The sequence below is a fragment of the Hyalella azteca genome, unplaced genomic scaffold (genome assembly GCF_000764305.2).
Source record: "Hyalella azteca isolate HAZT.00-mixed unplaced genomic scaffold, Hazt_2.0.2 contig17970, whole genome shotgun sequence".
NCBI classification, from domain to species: domain Eukaryota; kingdom Metazoa; phylum Arthropoda; class Malacostraca; order Amphipoda; family Hyalellidae; genus Hyalella; species Hyalella azteca.
The window spans coordinates 372,773-394,471 of record NW_025947730.1 but is presented as its reverse complement, the minus strand read 5'-3'; the positions used below and the strand labels follow the sequence as shown (position 1 = coordinate 394,471).

At 36.6% G+C, this 21,699-nt stretch overlaps 1 protein-coding gene across 1 annotated transcript; it reads left to right on the top strand.

The window, feature by feature from the left end:
* Positions 1–1,281: 1,281 nt before the first annotated feature.
* On the top strand, positions 1,282–18,974 carry LOC108667306 (hemicentin-2). The gene is made up of 14 exons (XM_018154322.2): positions 1,282–1,419; positions 8,242–8,361; positions 8,849–8,936; positions 11,746–11,939; positions 12,236–12,351; positions 13,267–13,468; positions 13,636–13,951; positions 14,156–14,381; positions 14,704–14,790; positions 15,129–15,246; positions 15,601–15,738; positions 15,889–15,960; positions 16,784–16,886; positions 17,146–18,974. The coding sequence occupies exons 1-14, from the start codon at positions 1,386–1,388 to the stop codon at positions 17,159–17,161; spliced, it is 1,830 nt and encodes a 609-aa protein (XP_018009811.1). The 5' UTR covers positions 1,282–1,385; the 3' UTR covers positions 17,162–18,974.
* The last annotated feature ends 2,725 nt before the right edge of the window (positions 18,975–21,699 follow it).

The following is a 21,699-nucleotide window of genomic DNA, read 5'->3' as shown; positions in this document are numbered from 1 at the left end:
TAATTTTAAAAATTAAAATTTTTTTTTTTCAATATTAAAAAAATTGAAAAATAATTTTTGTCAGCTACAAATCTCATAACTGATATTTGACACACTTATACCTGTCTAATTGATCTGAAATTTTGCACACTTGTGCAAAGTCAGAGGTAATGCATGAATAAATTAATAGAATAAATAATTTTGAAAAAAATTTAAAAAATTATATATTAAAAAAATGTATATATTAAAAAAATTGAAAAAGTAATTTTTTTAATATTCAAAAATTATATGAGAAATTCATTGTACATCTGTAAGATTGGAGACACTGGATTCTTTGGAAGTGTTGTCTTTAAAAAGTAATTTTTAAATGTATATTTTTATTAGAAGTAAGCTCACATAGTTACAACAAGTCTAGCAAAATTGTCGATGTGGTATTGGAAAGCTTGTTTATTTATTTAAGAATTTCGGCGCCAAACAAGCTGTGTAGGGGCAGCGGCTTGGTATATAAAAGCGTCAGCGCCCGGCAGTAAAGCCATGGGTCCCTCCTCTCAGTGCACAGCACTAGTGTCAGTACAATTCTAGACGCGCTGCCAGTAGGGTAGGTCTTGCTGGCTTCAATAACTTCACTCGTCTCGCTGTGAGAAACCCGTTCAATTGTTTATATTCATTCGTGATTACGAGTTATTATCAGATTTAATTACAGGATAATGTAATATTGATAGTTTAGTTAATAATCGTCACTTTGAATGATAATATGCAAATTAGTTATTATTTGCAGTTAATGTGTAGCAATAGTCGCACGCGGTAGTATGATGGTTTGCCGCAAATGTATGGGACGCGCGAGTGATTTGAAAAAATTTGAACCTAATATTCAAGTATTGAAGTTTGTAGAATATAAATAAAAGTATTAACGAAAGTCAGTACCGGAACGGATTGTATTTTTTTTGCAAGAAAACATATTATTCAAACGTTTGTGAGCTTTATTTGACGATTCACTGATTTTATAAACATTCAGCAATTTTTCTTGTATAACTTCCTTCCTAATCTAATATTTTTATTCAGCACTGACTTTGGATGAAAACTGGTTCAGTGGTTCAGTGGAATGACTGAAAATAAAGTGTTAAATTTATTTTGTGTGTGTGCGTGTATTAACTGGATTTTTCTAAATTACACTGGAAATTTTGAAACACGAAGCACTTTGAAACAGCTGAATTTTGTGGTCTGTTTAGCAGCTATCATTTAACTCATTCAGCTATGTAGGCCTCAATATATTTTCATTCAGTATTTTTATTTTATTTGTAGGTCCCACATGAGATTAAATGCTAAGCAATTAATGACTGAAATGGTCTCATCAATACATTAATTTTATTGAGGAAAACTGAGTTACGAAGTGAGTTCCACGCATCATGATTCGTAAATTCTTCATATTATTTGTAGTCGGTAAGTGAGTCTAATTACGGGTCTTCTATAAGTAGAATGGAATTAAAATTGATTGCTTGAACAGGCTCTAGCTGTTTTATGATTTATAAAAATAAATAACATATAATATTATGTATTTTATTAATAAAATGGTAAACTACCCTTAAGAGGGATCGATAATATGGAGTTGCCCACCTTCATAGGTGGGCAAAAAAATAATAGAAAAATTGTAAATAATTTGTCTACAAGAATATAGTTCATAGCAATTTTTGCATGATAAGTTTTGATATATTTATAAACAAAAAATCCTCTACTAGAACCTATTCTATTATTGTCTTTTTGCTTCATTTCAGTGAAGACTACTTCTTTATCTCAGTAGAGAAGACTGACTTTCAATCTTCAAATATTGAAAGGGGTACAACGTAAATTTCGTATAATTTATAATATTTATTTTTATTTAAATCTCCGAAAATTATTTATCATGGATTATTTTTCAGCCTTCTTATGTGTGTGTCTGCATGGAGAGGTGGTAAAAATATATTCATTTTATGGAGGGGTCGACGTGTAAAAAAGTTCACCAACTTCTAGTCTTAAAAACGGTATTACGAAAGATAAATAATTTATTGCAGGGGTCGACGTGTGAAAAAGTTCACAAACTTCTAGTCTTAAACCACAATATAACGAATGATCAATAATTTATTGCAGGGGTCGACGGGTGAAAAAGTTCACCAACCCTTGGTCTAAAACCAAGATATTACAAACGATAAATAATTTATTGCAGGGGTCGACAGGTGAAAAAGTTCGCTAACTCTTGGCCTTAAATCACTGTATAAGTATCGACAATTTCAATAAATGTTATTGACACATATTTTTTTATTTGCGCTGATATGTTGTGAGTATCTCGGGTTCAATAGGAATCATAGACGACACAAATTGGTGCAGAGTTTAATGCGTTTGAGGAGAGCTCTAATATGAAAATAAAATTGAAAAATTTAGTAAAAAATTCTAAATTTTCAATGAGGGTCTCATAAGTTGTCATGAGATTAAGGAAAACGTACAGTCAACTAAACAATGTGTAAACGGGCCGGCGGCAAACACTATTATTTGAACTAATATTGAAGGAGTTAGCTATGGTGGTATAACGGGTGTGCGCTAGATCAAACAGGAAACTTTTCATTGAGAAGTTCTTGTTTGATGTCATCATTCAACTTCAACGCTGATATTATACTTATGCTTCATTTATTTTGTCTAAGTTTTATTATTAACTTTAGTCTCTGAAATTTGGTCCAGTCAAATTAATGTAATTAATAAATTTATGAACACTATCATTAACGTTGAAGTCGCCATGACTTCTGTGTCAAGTGGTTCGTTGTTTTGGCCTTTAGAACTGATTTTGTCTATCGTAGCATATGCATGAAATTTTTCCCTGTGAATTATAAAATTCTATTCATAGATTGAAATAATTATAGGTTCAAGAAGTAGCTGCTAATCAGTAGTCAATCGTCATGAATTTTATTGATTTTATTTATTTTATTTATTTATTGTTGCAGAAGCAACATTTAGCAGCGAAGAAACTGATCAAAGAGAAACATTTTATTTATATAATATTTATTGGAAAGACATTCGTCAAATGGCTGCTTGTTGAAAAATGTCTTTCAATCCGATGCTGAACGAGCTTCTCAAACATTTCCTTTCATGCAACCACAAATTTTCGTTATGGTGTACCATAACCATACGTTATGGTACCATATGGTATGGTGCACTATACCATAAAGTATTATGTAGACCACACTAGTCACTTCTCATCAAAAACCTTTAGATTTCAAGGAAAACACTTCAAAGAAACTCAAAAGTTGAAAAGCAAGAATCTTCAAGGTCTAGCTTAATAAAACCAATGCTGTGAATGGCGCCGCAGATTTAAAGTCATAAGTCGTACTAAGCGTCTCCGACATTGATCTCAAGCCTCTTGGTTGCTCCGAGTTAGAACGTGAGAAGGCAACACACCAACACAGAAGCTGACGCCCCAACCTCTTATACATAAGGCACCCCAATTCCTTAAGAACTCACTCCAAAGAGCCTCAATTCAGCTATAATTTGCTTGGCTTTCATAGTCAATTAGACGTCAGAGAATATGTGCTCGCTGCGTTATGAGTAAGTCACACTTCGTCGGATATTTTTTTGTTACGGTATTCAAGTACCCCACAATTTTTACTTTTGGGACCACAGTTAAAGGACATTTTTTCATTCCATAGGAGACTTTTTCCAGGTACTGTGCTTTGGTTGATGGTGTTTGCTATTATATGGTGCACATATTTTTATGTAGTATAATACAAGAAATATTAATGTGCACATTAAGGTGAAATTCGATTAAATTAGCCTCAACACACAGCAATCCAAGCTTGAGTGCGTTAGATTTTGGGAATCAGAGGCATCGTAATCGTATATAAATTGTAACATTCGAGCAAGAAACAATTTTCTCAGGAAATAATGTTAAAACTTAATTTTGATCGCACTGGGGAAAAAACGAAGGTGTGTTGAAAGGCATTAGCAATTGACTAGATAAGCATTCTTTATGTCAGATAAAAGTGACATCGTGATAGACACCTACTCTATTTTTAAGTATAACTTCCAGAAGACATAGCATATCCATCAGACCTTAACTTGTGAGTGATTGAACACTATCCAACGGTGCACGCAACCTCACGATTCGTGAGGACACACTTTTGTATCTTATAGCATGAGCGACGCTAAACCCATTCTTACTATATATCCTCAGGCATCCTGCCTATGCAGCACGCACGCAGTGAGCCACCTAATGTGGATAGATTGACTTCATTTAACTCAACAACCTGACTTAGGAAATAAACACGGCACACTGCTCTGAGCATTGGCTGTTTGGTATGACAGATATATTTCATAATATAATCGTGCCAAGCAGGTTTACCTGGCATTACTTGAGAGTTTTTTTTTATGATGAGCAACTAGCAATTGGAAACGAGACATCCTCTTCAGAAGAGCAGCGAAAGATCAATTGGATCTATGATACGTACTTCAAACGAACAAATATTATGAATTATCGGTTTTGAGTGTTCATTAATTTCAAGAAGGTACGAGAAATGACTTTTAAGATACTGCATACAACTCATTTCACTGAAAATTCGTGTTTAAAAGAAGAGCATGAACAAAACGCACGCCATAGCTAATCATAAATTTCTTTAGAAACGAAGCCGGATTTTTATGGTATTTTTTCAAAATTTTTAAACAGGGCACGTGCGGGAATATCACAAAAGATGTAGTCTTCCTTTGATAATAAGTTTAATCCTATAAATAAAGCTCATGAGGTCATTTTGAGCGTTTATCTCCCGCCTCCTCCATAGCTAAACAAGCCAAGCATCTCTTCCCCTTGTTCAGAGTAAATAGTAGTAAATAGCTCACGATCTAAAACGTTTAAATTCCTAGAAATTCTCCTTAAGCCGACAATTGCTTGCGACTGTAACATACGTACGGGTACAGTCGTCCCTTATCTCCGTGATGTATGCTTGTTTAACTATATTATATATGTAGACGAGGCCATCAAGGTGTCAAGAGAGACCACTGCGTTAATTATAATGAATACAAGGAATCGGCCGTTTGTGTGCAACAAGAAAATTTGAAAAAATATTATGCACCTTTTTACGCACCTGTCAATGTGAAGGACCGAGTTCATACTATGCCCACAAGCATAAATCATCATAATTTCTTAGGAGAGAGTTGGTTCAAATTCTATCAGAAAGCCATGCCATTTCTACTGTTGAATTATGTAGATTGTTAATTATTGTAGTTTTGGCACTCGATGATATTCAATTGTTCGACCTCCTTTTAATGCTCCAAATTTTTAATAGGGATATAGTGGAGGCGGTCCATCACTCTTCACTATTTATAGACCTCTTTTGAAGAACCTTCTGGCGATTTATGTAAATAAACAGCATATGCTAACCTGCTATCACGCAGCTCCGACCTGCGTTATCGTACACGTGTATATTGTTTGGCTGCTATTTTAGCTCAGATGTCCATTTCCGGACAAAGTTCACGAAATATTAACGTTGTAGTAGTATTGCAGCGTCGCTCAGCATGTAAAATATACTCATTGTAAAACACAGAAGAAATTTAACGAAGACACAAAAATTAAGGAAAACTATCATTTAAGGTAACTAAAGGATGACCTTAAAGAATTAAGGTCGCTAGCATTGTTTGTTGTTATATTAGCTTCGACATTCATCTGAAGTTGTGCCTGCATTATATATAAATATTTAATCAGGTGCCATAATGCTAAGTACAGGCGCTTTTTCTGATAAGCAAAAATTTTTAATTAAATTTATAAAATCGAGCCCTTATTGTTCGTAAATTTTAAAATAAACGCATTCTCCTAGTTAATGGCTTCATAAGAATTAAAATCTGCTAAAGGGAAATTAATATTCAGTTTAAATTGAGTATCTGAGCAGTTAAATTTCTTGCCGTATGATAGCTCTTTTACCATAACTTCTGAGGCCGATGTTGCGTGGATATGGAAGGCACCCTCGTTGAGATGTAAACAAGGTTTGCTCAGCTAGGTGCAGCAATATCTTCCGGATCAACTAGAGCGGACAATGCGATTGGTTGTCCTTATTTGTAAAATTAAGATTTATTTATTGTAGTGCTTTAAGTTAGAATCCAGATAAGTCGTTGCACCAACTTCAAAAATTATTGATGAGAAATTTTTCCACGTGTCCAAGGAAATTCTTGAAGCATTGATGCCTGCTTTCCTTTGTATAATTGCGGGAGATTTCTGTTATATTTTGCAAGTTTCCAGAATTTTGAAATTCGTTACGTCTTTAAGATAGAAACCTGCCAAGAGAACCCGTGTTTTAGGTAAAGTTTATTGTTAAATGAAGCATAACTCTTTCACCGTAATCGTTTTACTGGGCCAAAGTTTTTTTAAAGTAAGCAATACATTAATTTTTATTATTTCAATTTTGAGGCTCAAGAAGACAACGGTGATTCACAATAAAAATACACTCTACAAATATTTGAATTATATTCCGTGTTCTATGCCATTCTCTACGGCATGCAATTAAATGGAAAACTTCTATAGATTTAAATGGGCCACAATTCATCATTTTCTGTTAAATTTGAACGAAAAGAAATTATTCTCTTTGAGACTACATGAGCCCTAATTTTACAACGTAGAATAATGCAGCGCTGATAATAAAATTTGCAAATTATAATACTGAAATTTGCAAAAAATAATACGTAATATCGCTTATTGAGTGCAACAGTTTAGGATGAAACTGAAGCGACTTGCACGTCTAATCTCTTCTAATTGCCCTCTTTAAGAGTATCGCCCAAGAAGTCTAAATGTTCATGTAGATCCGAGACTCGAGCTTTAGAGAAGATCTCATTTTAGCGCTTTGTGAAGCCTGACACCTTCTTCCTACATATGAATACTTGGCACTAGTTCAGTGCGCCGTATGGTGCTTTAAGTCTATGTTGATTATAACAAAGCCATGCAAGCCTCAGCTAGAGGAGGATGTTTGTCCAAATTAAGTCTGTTTACTATCCGTTAATATATTTGAAATGAATATTATAGTGCATCCAAAGATGATATCGTGAAGTGATTCTAAATTATACATTTTAACTTGCTATTGAAAAAAAATTTTAAAGAGGTTTCGGCCAAAAATAAGTAAGGTGTTTTTTTAGAAAAATGGAATTAGAATGAGACGCCATGGATGAATGATCCTATATATTAGGAGCCTGCGATCGGATCTTGAAATAGAATAAGTCTCAAAGAAATAAGTCACGTTATTACAGTTGCGCTATCATGTTGATCAATAATGCGGAACAGAAAAGAAATGCGAGACTTTATCTAAAAAGACTGTATTATTTTTATAACTCTATTTGTAGCACTCTTTGTAGGAGATCGATGTTTGGTATTTACCATTGTAAATGCTAAACGATTCAGTAACGAACAATGCTCAGCTTTATACAAAGAAACGAAAGATGCAACACTGAAGTTTTGACTGCAATTTCACTGTGCCGGATTTTTTATTCTTGAAACTGCTCTAATGGAACTAAACATAACAATATTCTTAAAGAGGGAGTTTCTCTCCTAAAAATAGACTTTCTCACTCAGTGGTGCACCTACACTTATAGGTTCCTCGCCCATTATTTTTCCTGTGTGAGAGTTACGCGACTATTTTCTATTTTCCATTGTACCGACAGTAACATCAGATAAACAATTTTTGTTTTAAAGTTTATTCTATATTCAAACTGGAAATTACTGAACAATGAAAATGAAACTAAAAGTTTGCTTACTTTACGCATGGATGACTCAATTAAAATTTTAAATTTTACCACTTAATTATAAACGTTTTTAAATGGTCTATTGGTTTGTGGTAGGAGCTGTAGAATAATCGTTGGCTACGGTAAAAAGGCCCTTTATTATTTGATGCTGAATAAAAAAATTCAATTTTATTCGGCGTGTTTCTATGGGCTTATCATTATATTGTAGTCATGAGGACTGTAACACTGTTTATTTTGGCAACGTAGACTCGTTCTTAAAATACTTTTCAATACTTTCGTAATTAAACGAAAAAATTTGATTTCAGTCGACCAATATGCATTATCACTTTCATTTACATAACGTTAACAGTGCAACCTTGTTCATGAATAAATAAGTTTCGTGAAATTATCTATAACATTTTCTCAATGTTTGAACATGTTCCACTTGAGTTACTAAATCTCTTTTAATATCACTTAATACATTCAGGAATATTCATGCAAGAAATAATTACAATACAAATAATATAAATCAGCACCGTTTTGCAGCGATGCTGTCCAGCATGGAAGCTCTCACACAAGCTTCCCCCAAGATAGAGTCTCTTCCTCAGACGCTGCTGGTGCAGGAAGGCGACAACGTAACATTGCACTGCGCACTCGAAGACCTCGGTGAGTTATGTGAAACGCGTACACGATTCAAATTTTCAGTCGCGCTTAAATAATATGTACTTAATTTAATCACTAATTATGTAGGATATTTCATGATTTGTCCGTATGGATTATATTATTTACCGGATGACTTGGCAAAATAATACCAAATTACTGTGGAAAAAGCTTTGAGCGTATTACATTAATTTTGTCATTTCTCGTTTCTGTTACAGTAAATAAATTGTTTTCAGATATCGATCGTTACAAAAACTTTCTAATATAGTCATTAATAAGTTGATGAAATAAAGTTAACATACAAAAAAAATCACAATATTGAATAAGCATTCGTCCAATTTATCATTTATCAATAGTTGATCAATATCAACGATAGTATCATAGATGAATATCGGTAAAACGTACATCCGTTTGCTATTGTGCAGTGCTCATGTGATTGACGGAATGCGAAGGTCAACAGCCGCAGCGATTGACATGGAATTTATTTTTACAGGAGATCACGCCGTCGCCTGGCATAAAGAGGACCACTTAATATCAGGGATGATGAGGGGGGCGCTTACTAAAATCACAGATGATCCAAGGTAGTTCAGTTGTAGCTCATCCAAATAAACTATAATACTCAATCTTTCTATTCTAAGAAATGTAGCGGTAAACATTTTTCATGTGTGTGATAAATTATTCCGCTTCGATTCTCGAGCTTGTAAAGTTGCAACTCCAGCATCACAACTGAAGAAAAAGTTGAAGAATAATGTAACTTCAATTATTAACAGCCTCGATGAAAGTCAAGAATGTGGTTTCAGATGAGAAAATAACATGCCTATCATTAGTTCATTCAAACAATTTTGTAAACAATAATAAAAATTGAGATCAACACTCCTTTGTAGATTACATAACGACAGTGAACATCAAACGTTTTCGAAAAAAAGGTCACGAAAAATAACAACAGCACCCTTTTTGTCGCGCTGCTACAGAACATAGGAGACAATCGATGATGTCATGCTTTAGACGCGCAGACTTAGCCACCGGCATTTTTTTCCAGGTTGGACCATGCAACGGCTCTCTTGTCCCTTCCTTGGCTTGTTTCAATATCTTAATCCAGTGGTTTCGTATGAATTGTAATAGAATAGAAGCGTCAGCACTGAAGAAATAGGCCCATGGCCTGTTGCCGATTCTTGTACTTTTCGTGACTTGATTCACAAGGGATGCCTATAGAACCCGATCTTTCCATAACTGACGGCTCGAAAGGATGATGTCACGGCACCGAATCGCCAGATGCATTGTGAGATTGGCCGCCATATTTGTAGAATAGAATAGAATAGAATAGAAGTGTCGGCGTTGAAGAAATAGGCCCATGGCCTGTTGCCGATTCTTGAACTTTTTGTGACTTGATTCACAAGGGATCCGGCCTTTGGAACCCGATCTTTCCATAACTGATGAAAACGGCACAGTTAAAGTTAAAAGTTGAAAATCTGGGACCGCAAAACACGAGCGTCCGCTCTCGACCACGGCTGAAACTTGACTTCTAATGAAGTCAAGTCTAGCAGGGTCTAGCTTTCGCCTACGTGTTGAATCTACTGCGATCGTCTCTTTTCAAGTTTTTGCTTGAAGATGGGACGCTATCTGCACCGTTGTAGGATTTACCAGTCGTTCTCACGGCCATTTAAACAGAAAACTATACAATGGAATGCCTTTATTCAGTTTAGTAGCCGTGAATGCCGTGTATATCGTATCAGTTTATGGCTCGTACTGATATACGTATCGCATATCAGTTTACCAGCCGTGAATATTTATTACGTACGTTACTATACATTTTCCAGGGGCAAAATCTGTTACTTGCCTTTAGATAAGCTACATAAGTAAGAATAAAACGTAATAATATTTACAGATCAGATAACATTGTCATGATCCATTATCCTGCAGCGATGATAGTGTTGTTGCAGTTGATCAAAATGATTCGCTTTGTTCTATAACATCAAATGTTTCGAGTTATTTACATTGCCTTTCAATTTAAAAATAAATTGGTCTTGCAAAACGTCGAGGTTTCTGGTGAATTGGTGTGTTGTTGGTCAGTTCTGTGGTCTGAGGTGTCACATGAGCGCGTCCAATATCGGGATCGGTATTACTATGAGGCGTCCGAAACCTGGTTACCTGGTAAGCATTGATAAAACTCTATCCTTTTCCTCTTCAAAAAGGTGAAAATGAATTTCATTTTTCATTCTTAGAAGGTTCCATTCATCAGCATCATTATCTTCGTCCAGTTGTACTACCAAACTAACTCTACCAAGTACATCGCATTTCTTGATTCGTTGAAGTTTCGTTTCTCCATCGCCTGTACCCATCCACAAATTGTTTGTAAGCTTCAAGCGTCTTGTATGCCTTGAATTCTTGCAAGGTGTATTGGCTGACCACCAAACACCAAATAGTTTAGTAAATCACCGTGTTAAACGGGAGGCAGGCTTACAAAATCTGCACATCACGGCTTTGCCGGCACTTCGTTGGCATCAACTTCGTTAGTGTCGAACAATTTTCTTAAATATCGGTCTCTCATGAAGGAAGAAGTTTTTGACAACAGCCTAATCCTTTCTGCTCTGTTCTTTCTTTCTCCATTGCTACCAAAACGTCCAATTGTGTAGGAACGAGAGAGTAAGCTGAGGCGCCAGTGTGATACAAAGATGGCGGCGTAGCAACGCGGCTAACTTGGATACGCGGGAGCTTGGCGAGCCCGATAGCAGACTGAACATATGCTCCTGCATAGCTTCGTCTAGTCTGTTCTTGGTTGAAATTATTTCCCTTTTAACTACGAGTTTTCATGTTTTGGGTTAGTCGAACTGCTGGACTTTTATTACCGGTTTCTAACCCAAAAACGACCGCAGATGTTATTTAACATCTTAAATAAACTATTGCTTTACTCGTTCAATTTATTATTACTTTTATTGCGTAAAGTCAATAAATTTAAAAGTATCACAGTAGAAACTTTCATTTATACCCTCTGATGACACTGGCTGCCAGAATAATTCTGTACAAATTAACAAATATTTTAAACTACCTACTCCTAACGTTGCCTAGCTGAACCATTTCAAAAATTCAGAATATTGGTAAATACTTTTTCCTGTATTACAAGAAAAAGATTGTACAAAAAAAGTTCATTGACTGCAGGTTTAGTTAATCTGATCTCATCTGCATAAGTAATCTGATCTCATCTGCAAAAATTGCTTCAAACAAATACCCAAATGCACCTATTAAATAAGTTTGCAACTATAGATATTTTTTAGACCTTGAAGCAGGTTTCATTGAAGACCAGAGAATTCGTTTTATTGACAATTTTCTTATTAGTTTTTTTCAATGGATCGAACAACATTTTTCGTGTGCACAGTTTTTTGGTATTTTCAGACTAGTACCCAGCGTCTCGGAGTTGGTTCTTCATCGCGTCGTGGCTGCAGACTCCGGCATCTACACCTGCAGCGTCGGGCAGACGATGCCGCAAGGCTACCACGACATCAACGCCTCGAGTACCGCGCAAAATTATGGGGAAATTCTTCAGCTCTCGCACAATCTCACCGTCATTCGCACCACTAAAGAATACGGTAATTTCTGGGAATATTTTTAACCATTTTAGAGGTAAAACCCTGTTAAAAATCTTCGAAAATTGGAAATGAATGACTAAGGCTCTTCTTTTTTTGGCACACATCGAAGAATCGCAAGTTCACAATCCAAAATCATCATTTTGAAATGTGTTGGTCGGGTTCGTTACATCCTCATACCCACTCCCTTATTTCCGGTAACGATGAAAAAGCCTGCTTAGTTCCGTGCTATATTCGACATAAATGAATTGCAAGTTTCAAATCAAGTGGTATTTATCTAGCGCTTCTCTGTTCTGCAGAGGCGACTGGCAGAGGTAACGTGCACACGGACTACTCGCCATTTGAAGGCACCTCCGTTGAGCTGAGCTGCGCGGTATCGGGAATACCAAGACCACTAGTTCAATGGACGAAATACGTAAGCTTTGTAATTAGAGTGAATACGCTAGCTACGTAATTTTCAAACGTTACGTTAGCCAATTGTGATTTACTGTATCGTGGAAGATTTTAATTTTTAATTCGTTCTTCTTCAGTAATGTTGGGCTAAATTAGACTCGCTGTCGACTAACCTTTCCTTTCACACTCCTTCCTTTCGCAGACGTCGATAACTGAGGCTTGGAAGCTTCATAATCTTTAATCTTTCTTCATAGGACTTGCCCTTCCAGCCTGGAATTGTCCTTGTTGCGCGTCTTTGAACATTCTCTATTAAATTTTTGTCCTTTTCAAATCTCGGTGACCACACAATGTTTCCAAACTCTAGATTCGGGCGCACGACAGCAACAAACAACTGCTTCATCGCTTCTGCATCTAGGAACTCGTATGAGCGTCTGATTAATCCAAGAAGTTTGTTGGATGTGTTAGCTTGCGTTTCAACATGCTTAGAAAATTTTAGCTCCTTGTCAACATAGAGTCCGAGACCTTTTTCCACACTAGACTTTCAATCATTACTCTCTCGTTGCAACCATGTCTTAATTCTCATACTGTATTCTTGCTGTTCATTGTTCTTCCCGAGGTGAAGTACTTTATACTTCAATCAATGAGGCGTGAAAATATCTACAACTTGTTTTGTAGGTAGTCATTTATTATATATCATTCAATAGTGCTGTATTGGGACCTCGGGACCCCTTCCTTTCTCTCCTGAAAAACTAGTGACGCCTCTAACATGAACAAAAGTAAGTAAAAAATTATCGACATGATGTTATTCCGTCAAGTGTGCTCGGTTGATTGACGTTTGATATGCGTCGGCCCTCTTTAGGTTTTTCGAACGCACAACAAATTAACATGCAATCCCGCCATCATAAATGGAGAAATTAAATTTCAGAGAATCCTACAGGCATTTTCGACATCTGCGGAAGAAAACTGTGGATGCACCGACAGCAACTTCAAGACCTCCAGATTACCTCCACAGCCTCTAGGTGTCAGAGAGAATCTGACGTTTGCCAACGTTCGGCGCTCAGATTCAGGCATTTATTCTTGCAGTGCATACAACGGTATCGGCCAGGTCGAGACTCTAAACATCACAATGAGAGTCATGTGTGAGTGAAGGTTTTTAGATGTGTGATCGAGTTGCTGGCAAAAATGCAGATTAAAACAACTTGAGACAAGATGATAAGTTTACCATCAGGCTATGATAACGTTTATTCGCTACTCAATATCAATGTTCTCATAAGGGGACTATATTCATTATATTTAAATTGTGCAGTCGCACCTTCAGTAAAAGTTCCAGTGCGGAAAGTGTATAGCGGCAAGGACGTCTCGACCGTGCTGTGTTGCGACAGCGATGCCCATCCTCCACCCAGCGTCACTTGGTATAAAATGCAAACTCCGGAGAATCCCTACCGAAGTTATGATCCTGAAGCATCTGAGCCCATACCCAGTGACGGGCTTGATGGTTTCTGGACTAACGATCGCCACTCGTCTTTGACCTTCAGTCCAGAAAATAATCCAACTTGGAGTCCTGTGAGCCCTACGAGACTCAAGAAAGCTGGCTGCCAGAACAGACACACTGCTTTTTCCAGGTACTTCTTCGGGTTGATTCTCAATGGTTTACATTTCTACACTTTTTGAATTTAAGATGCGTAACCAGCTTTAAATGTATCTATATTTATCTCAATTTTCAAATCTTTACTCCACAAAGTTTTTTCAGACTTAAAAATTTTCAGAATTACCTCGTGATAAATTGCTATATTTTCCTGTAGTATCATTTTTATGTCTACTTACAGAAACACTCTGAGCATACCACGCTTCCGTGAAGCAGATCTTGGCACATATCGTTGCATTGCAAGCAATCCGTTGGGCAATGACAGCGCCTACATTTCCGTTACCGGCGAGCCCTGGTCACTCTTTGTTGTGTCGGAGACTCACACAAACTTAACTGACTCCTATACCCTGGCGTGGCAAGTTAACAGCTATAACGAAATACTGCGCTACGAGGTCAGCGTAGAGAAGGTAATGAATCTGCTGGGTGAATTTCGGGTAATGAATGTACTGGTCACCAATTTTGGATAACAGATAACTTACACTGTCTTTACAGTTTAGCAGAGTCTATTTTTGTTTGGTATTCCCACCTAACGGGCGAAGTTTCTATCATCTTGATGCACTCGCTATAAGGTGTCTTCAGATTTGAGATCTTTTTATCTACCATAATTCTAATAAGAATATTCTGCCACATCTTCGATTGTATTAAAAAATTTATCGAATCTTTATTTCATTCATAAATTCCAATTAACCAGTGTCCATACTTACTTCAAGTTCTCTGATTTTTTTGCAGACTCGTCAGGCTTCAGAGGAGTCCTCGCCAGCCAGAAACTACACCGTCCCAGCAATTTTGACGCAAATGCCTGTATATCATTCACAGGTAATCGTTAACGTCCATCCAAATCTACTCAATTACCAACCTGAGGGTTATAAGAAGAGTCTACAAACTAGTAGATTTTAACACTAATTTATGCTCATATTTTATCTATAATATAATAAACAAATGGAAATTTCACTCATACTGACCTGAAAGCAATACCGAAATTCAGTGTTTAAAGATAAAAATGTCTATTTCGAGGGTCTATCTGAATCTATTAATTATGAACTTCTTCGCGGATACTCACTGAATGTCTGTTGCATGTGAGTTGCAACATTACCAAGTGTCTATGTTCATGATCAGTTAGCCTTGATGATATGAGATGTATCTCGGTCGAGCAGGTGAAGCATTTAACTGGCCTGAGTCCCGGCAGTTTGTACAGAGTTAACATTCGGGCATACAACTCGTATGGCTACGTTGATCTCGACTCTCCCTTCATCTTTCATACGCTTGGAGAAGGTTTGTCAACTTTAAATGTGCCTTCAACATTTTTTTGTGAGACGTTCTCGATTTGTTTTAACCTTTACATAACAATATAAAGATTAATTATTTAACTGCCAATTCGTGTTATCTTATAGCTTCTAAATCTTTATTTTTTTCTAACACTGCGTCACTGTTAATATATTGAATATCGAGCAGCCGAAGTTCCACGAAAGCAGTGATGAAGAACTGTGTTCGCACACGCTTTTTATTTGCCTGACGTTTAAGAGTGCATCCTCTGCTTACCATAACCTTAACACTATCTAAAGTCATCCCTCACTGTGTCGGACATTGAACAACTTTGCCTATTTTGAATCTGGTATTTACGACCAGATGGGTCATACGCCAGTGATCATTTAAGTGGCAGTAGCACATCGGACGACAACTTCTTCCCGACTGATTACTCCGACACTGAAGTGAACCTGGAGTCTCGACCGCCTGAACTCCTGAAATTCACTACCGAGCGCAGTTGTAAGCATTAAACTTTCGAAGCTAATTTGCAAATAACCGCAGAAAAAGCTTATACGTTCCATTCTGGCAGGATATGAGTTTTAGAGATATTTTCACAGACAACTTAGAGTGGGGGATGGGAAACATTTACTTTCTTCTCCTTCATTCCAGCTGCCGAAATAGAGAAGAGAAACAACATGGTGCCTCATAGCCGCCCACTGCAAGGAAACGTGTCCCTCAACGGTAATATTTTGTCTTTTTAAGAATCGATCATATTTTCCATTCTGTTTAAGTTGGTCGTCATACTTAAACGGGAGCGCTGCCGTAGCCCAAAAATTTGACTCTTAAATTAGCCCATGAGCCAATGCCAACCCTCCACATGCAATAGGAATAATCAGCCTAACACCTATGCAGCTGTTCTTACTTGCCTCATCTCGACACACCAGCTTGAAATAAGCAAAACCATCACTCGTGAACTTTTGTTTTTAATCTTCAAAGTAACTTGAGCTTAAGTTTCTGTGAAAGTCGGTTGGTCCGGCACTCGGGCAGAACGAATTTGCATGAGTATTGATACTACTGTATACAAGCATAGTATAGTATAGTATAGTATCTTCGGCATTAAATAATTTTTTTTAGTTTATAGCTGTGGCCCCTGGTGTTGGTTCTTGTTTCAAATTCTAGTAATCCTTCTGGGACCTTGTACAAGCCATGAGTATACTTGTATACTTCAATGAGGTCACCACGCAGGCGACGATAACGGAGACTGGGAAGCTTCATAATCTTCAATCTTTCTTCATAAGACTTGCCCTTTAATCCTGGTATTATCCTTGTTGCACGTCTTTGAACACTCTCAACTAAATTTATGTCTGTTGCAGAACTACATGTTACTATGTTGTACTATGTATGTTGTAGAAGAACTACACCTTTCAAAAACTGAATATAATAATTGCGTCATATCATTTCCCCATCGTCCATAGCTACATCATAATAATAATGACAATATGCGTCTTTCAAAGACGAAAAATATAGCAGAGTAGCATTTAGTTAGTGAATTTTTGTCACCCAGAGACGCCTTCAACGGCGCCGCCGAGGCAAGCGTCGCCTAAGGAGCTCGGCGCTCTTCTCACAGCCATCGCACTCTCGGCTTTTTTCTCGTTATCTGCTTCCAGGTGAGCCTCCGGATCTCAATTTAGTTCTTATATTCTTGAATCGCAGTTAATGCATTACGTTTACCGTTATTCATTTGATTTTATTATTACTATCAAAACTATCATGTTACATATTAATATCAAAACATGATATTATTAATTTGTTAAATATCTTGAATTACTCACAATTGGAGTCTTTGAAGTCTTTTTGCTGTTGTTCTTACCTCAAGAGGCTAAACGCAATCGGGAACCACGCTCATCAGAACATGTTTCCGCGCAGGTGGTGTGCCGGATAATGTTAATTCCCGGTCTGGAAGTGGAAGTGATGCCAGATTAGCTCTCGTCTGCGACACACCACAACATTTTCATCTAATGAATCTCCGCGCCTAATGACCTATTGTTATATCTGCTTACCGCATTGTAATGACGGATTTGGCACTAACATTAAGTTCATATTTTTTTTAATATAACCAGTTTGGTGATTTGAATACTTTCATCATAGATTTTCTGTTAATCTTAATCTGACCAACCGGATAATATGTCGCTGTTCATGGAGAAAAGCTTAAGGAACTTTTTGGAATAAACTGTTTGTTGCGCGATTCCGGTAATAGAAGAATTTGAATTCTCCAAAAACTCTTCATTATTTTTCGTGCGACGGAATTGGAAACGAAATAAGTTGTTCGTAATTGATTAATGTTGTGCTGTCTTTTTCGTACTAAAAATGTTTGCAGTGTAAGTCGGTGGCGACAAGTAAAACAGTCTTTATTGTTCTTTATAGTCTGCAATACCGTCTATTGATACTTGTAATCCGTCAGTTTTAAACGCGTTATGGTGAAACGGCGACCGCCAAATGTGATTTAAATAAAACTCGCGCTAGATGTACTACATAATATTATCTCTTGATGATCATTTGGTGGTGGTCATTTAGATATATTAGCAGCGTGCACTTTAAATTGTTCTTCTAGCATTCATGATGGTAATGCAGTAGCGCAAGTCGATGGGTTCTACATGTAAATGCTTTCAAGAGGATACTGACATCTTCGCTGATAATATCTTTGATACTATCAATATATTGATATTATGCACGTCGAACAAAGTAATAACCATATGTTCTTTTAGGTAACTGCAGACTGACTGTTGCTGCAAGTTAGGTTCACGCAAATGGTAAAAACTCTTCGATTTATGAGAAAAATTCATTTTCTAAACATTGAAATAAAATTCAAAAACTCTTCGATAATTTTTCGACTATATCATCGATTAATACAGAACTAGAATATGGACGTACATGAAAAAATTTATGCGATGCAGTTTTATGTTCATAGTAGATAATTCTAAAGGTTCATAGTTATGATAGTAGATGCATGTAGCAATCAATACTTCAAGTAAAATAAGGCCACTGTTTCTAATCGCGAGCAATGATTTTCATCATCGGCTAGCTGATGTCGACAACTTCAGCACGCTGAGAACGTAGTAGAAATAAATCGCAAAGCGATAGAAATTTAGGTTTCAAAAGCCTAGTGAGAAAGATTATGTACATACAATGAAGCATCGAAATAAAAACAGTTTCTTCCGTTTGGGTTTATTCGAGATTTGGAAGAATTACAACTCCGGACGATGAAATTGAAAATCAGGAAGTATGAAATGTTCTTACAAATATCCGCATATAAGTGAAACAAGAATGAATAATAGCAAAATCATACATTGCGTGAACCCTGAATCAATCAAATTTTACTAGAAATCACAAAAAATAATTAATATGCTGAACATATAGAAACTTGAATCGCATCGAAGTAAGCAAAGGAAAACACGTATAATTAGTCGGGATAATAAATCAGTTATGACTTCGTATTAAACATCGGTAAGGTACATAGAAGTTTGGTCATCGTACTAGGGATACAGGCCCTGAACATCAAACAATCAACTGCATACTATAATAACAAATGGGGCCAAAACGAACATTGCCTCCAAATAAATCGAAAAAATCACACAAAAGTTGTGTGTGTTCGGATTCGAGCTAGCGATTGTAAAGTAACAAACTAAAAAACGAATAACAAAAATTTATAAAGGCAACAAAATACACTACGGGATAAAAGGAAAAAGGAATGATTGCGAAAAAAAAAACAGAGAACAAATATGAACGAGAGCTGCGAGAGGTAGATTTGGCCACAGTAATTTTCTCTACTGTGTTCATCTCAGAGTGACAAGTGATTATGATGATTTGCGAACAACCAGTGTTTTACGCAGAAAGACTTGCTATTTAATTGATCCTTCGACAGACAACGAATCAAATCCAGCCAACTACTGAAAGATTAAAGGTCTGATTCAAAGTATAAACTTCCAAGATTAAATGGCCCGATTCAAAGTATTAACTGCTGCCGGAACCTTGAGTAGGATTCTTAGAAAATAATTTGAATTAATAGAAGAAGAACTTAAGTAGTGCAAGGTCTATCGATATGAACTTGATAATATCATTATTATAACTTTTATTACTTGTAGAAAGATCAAGATATTTTTTAAAGCAGGATAACAAAAACATAATATATCAGTAAACATAAGTATGAAAATAACCTGAGAAGTTTCGCGTATTCGTAGAACAAATTCTCTCAATAAAAACAATGTAAACAACAGATACAGTAATTCAAGTTTTCCACTAGACAATACCAATAACATTGCAATTACTGTACAGCGATTCGCGTACACGAGGCGAAAAAATTAGTGTATAAAATAATACTTGGAGAATCTCTAAAATAAACAGCTTAGAATACTCCTGTGAAGAAGAATATTAAATTAAAATTATTTAAAATGTCTCAGAAATATCAGGATATTTCTGCGACATTTGTGATCCGCAGAGCTAGATTCGATCAACTACTGATGAGCCGAATTTTCCGATCTTACCAATTTCCCTGCCACTTGCATCTAAGATGAAGGCACATTTCAAAAATATCTCGTGTAAAATACATTTACAAGTAGTAAGAAAAATTCAATGCCTAGAGTTCTGTTCAGTAGGAAATCTTTCTTGGTACTTCAGTAATTTACCTACGTCTACTGATAGTAATTAATTACTAGACCTTTGGCTGACGACGAATAACGCATTCAAATAACGTTCATGACGATTAAAGCATCCGTAGACTAAGAGTTAAATACTCATTACTCATCATATACGCCTGAAGCAATGTCTTAAGGGGTTAGCACGCATACGCAAGTAATGTAGTTGCAGCAATAGCATTTAAGAAAAACTTAGATGAGGTAACAAGAACAGCAATGAAGACTATAATATAAGAGGTCGCTGACAAGTTATGATGCCAGACACAGAGTAAAAGAAGTGCATGGAATTAGGCTTACATAACAACTTCGTCATACAACAGGGGCCCGCAATAAGACACAGTAGCTGCCCAGAGGCCCGCTTAGCTAAAGCTTAAGTCGATGCTCTCCTCCAAAATGAGAAACCTAGAACAACAAAGATAAACTCACTAATATGATAAGTTAAACGATTCACTCCCATATTCTTAACATGTCTTGGATGACATCATGTCATTCGAGTATAAGAACTATATTGCAATTCTAAACCTAAATGGTAAAACCAACCGCGGTTGAAACACAATGCACAAATCGATCGATGCATGAGAAACGCTGGAGTACAAAGTATAAAGAAGCAAGGCTCTCTACTAAAAAATTTCTCCAATTCATCAGAAAATTGACTTGAGATACATAAAGAAGTGAATCAATGGTTCCGGTCATAACTCGCTGTTGACCAGTAGCTGAGTTCGCTGAAATTACAAAAAAAATGAAGCGAATATTACAGTATTACAATATATCAGTACAGTAAAAAGTATTTCTGAATAACAGAAATACTTTATACTGAATTTCGAGGACCAAGTGAATTACTTGTGAAAGTTTCCTAAACAAGTTAGTTTAGTTGCCACAAGTTAACTAGTGCTTCAGCTATTTAGCCATGTCGCATTGAAAGTCAAGATGAACATGATGGACGAGGAGGAAGGTCTCGATTATTGAAAGTTTCTTAAATCCAAAAATCGTTCATCACCCACAAGGGGCGGAAGGTCTCAGATATCCAGCCCGCTGAAGCTGGCTCGAAAGAAGCAGCGTTATCATCTCAAAGAGACGAAGTGACAAGGAGGGACAGGTGACAAGGAGGGACAAGTGACAAGGATGAACAGGTGACAAGGAGGGACAGGTGACAAGGAGGGACAGGTGACAAGGAGGGACAGGTGACAAGGAGGGACAGGTGACAAGGAGGAATAGGTGACAAGCAACAGAAACTAAGACACTCGAACAAGAGGTCGCTTACACGGGACGTCGGCCACCCGCACGAGAGAGACAGTAAAGAGAAATGCAAGGAATTCTAGGACTTCGCGACACAGACGGGCATCAGAAGTCCCCCGGAGGGGGTTTGCTAGATAAGACCTGTTATTAGTGCATGGCTGGTGGTTATAAAAAGTTATTCTGTTTCTATAAATGTAGAAATTTGCAAGCTCATAGAATCTGCTGAAAAATTATTATAACGTTTTCTTAAGGAAAACAGTTCGTAAATCAGACCTGGCAAGATACTGATTCTGGAAATATGATTATTTATTTATTTAGGTGAAAAACTTTTGTTACAGATATTTTATGAAAAAATAAACATAAGCTATAGCTTCCATATGGGCAGGTCACAAGTACTAATAATAAAGCCCAGTTACTCCGCTAAATCTTAAATTATTTAAACAAGTCCTCATCTTGACAAATTATCTTAACAAGAAATATTAGTTACACCAACGTAGCTACATAAATAGGCCATATAGAAACAGAGCTTGAACAGATAACCACAGCTCATCAA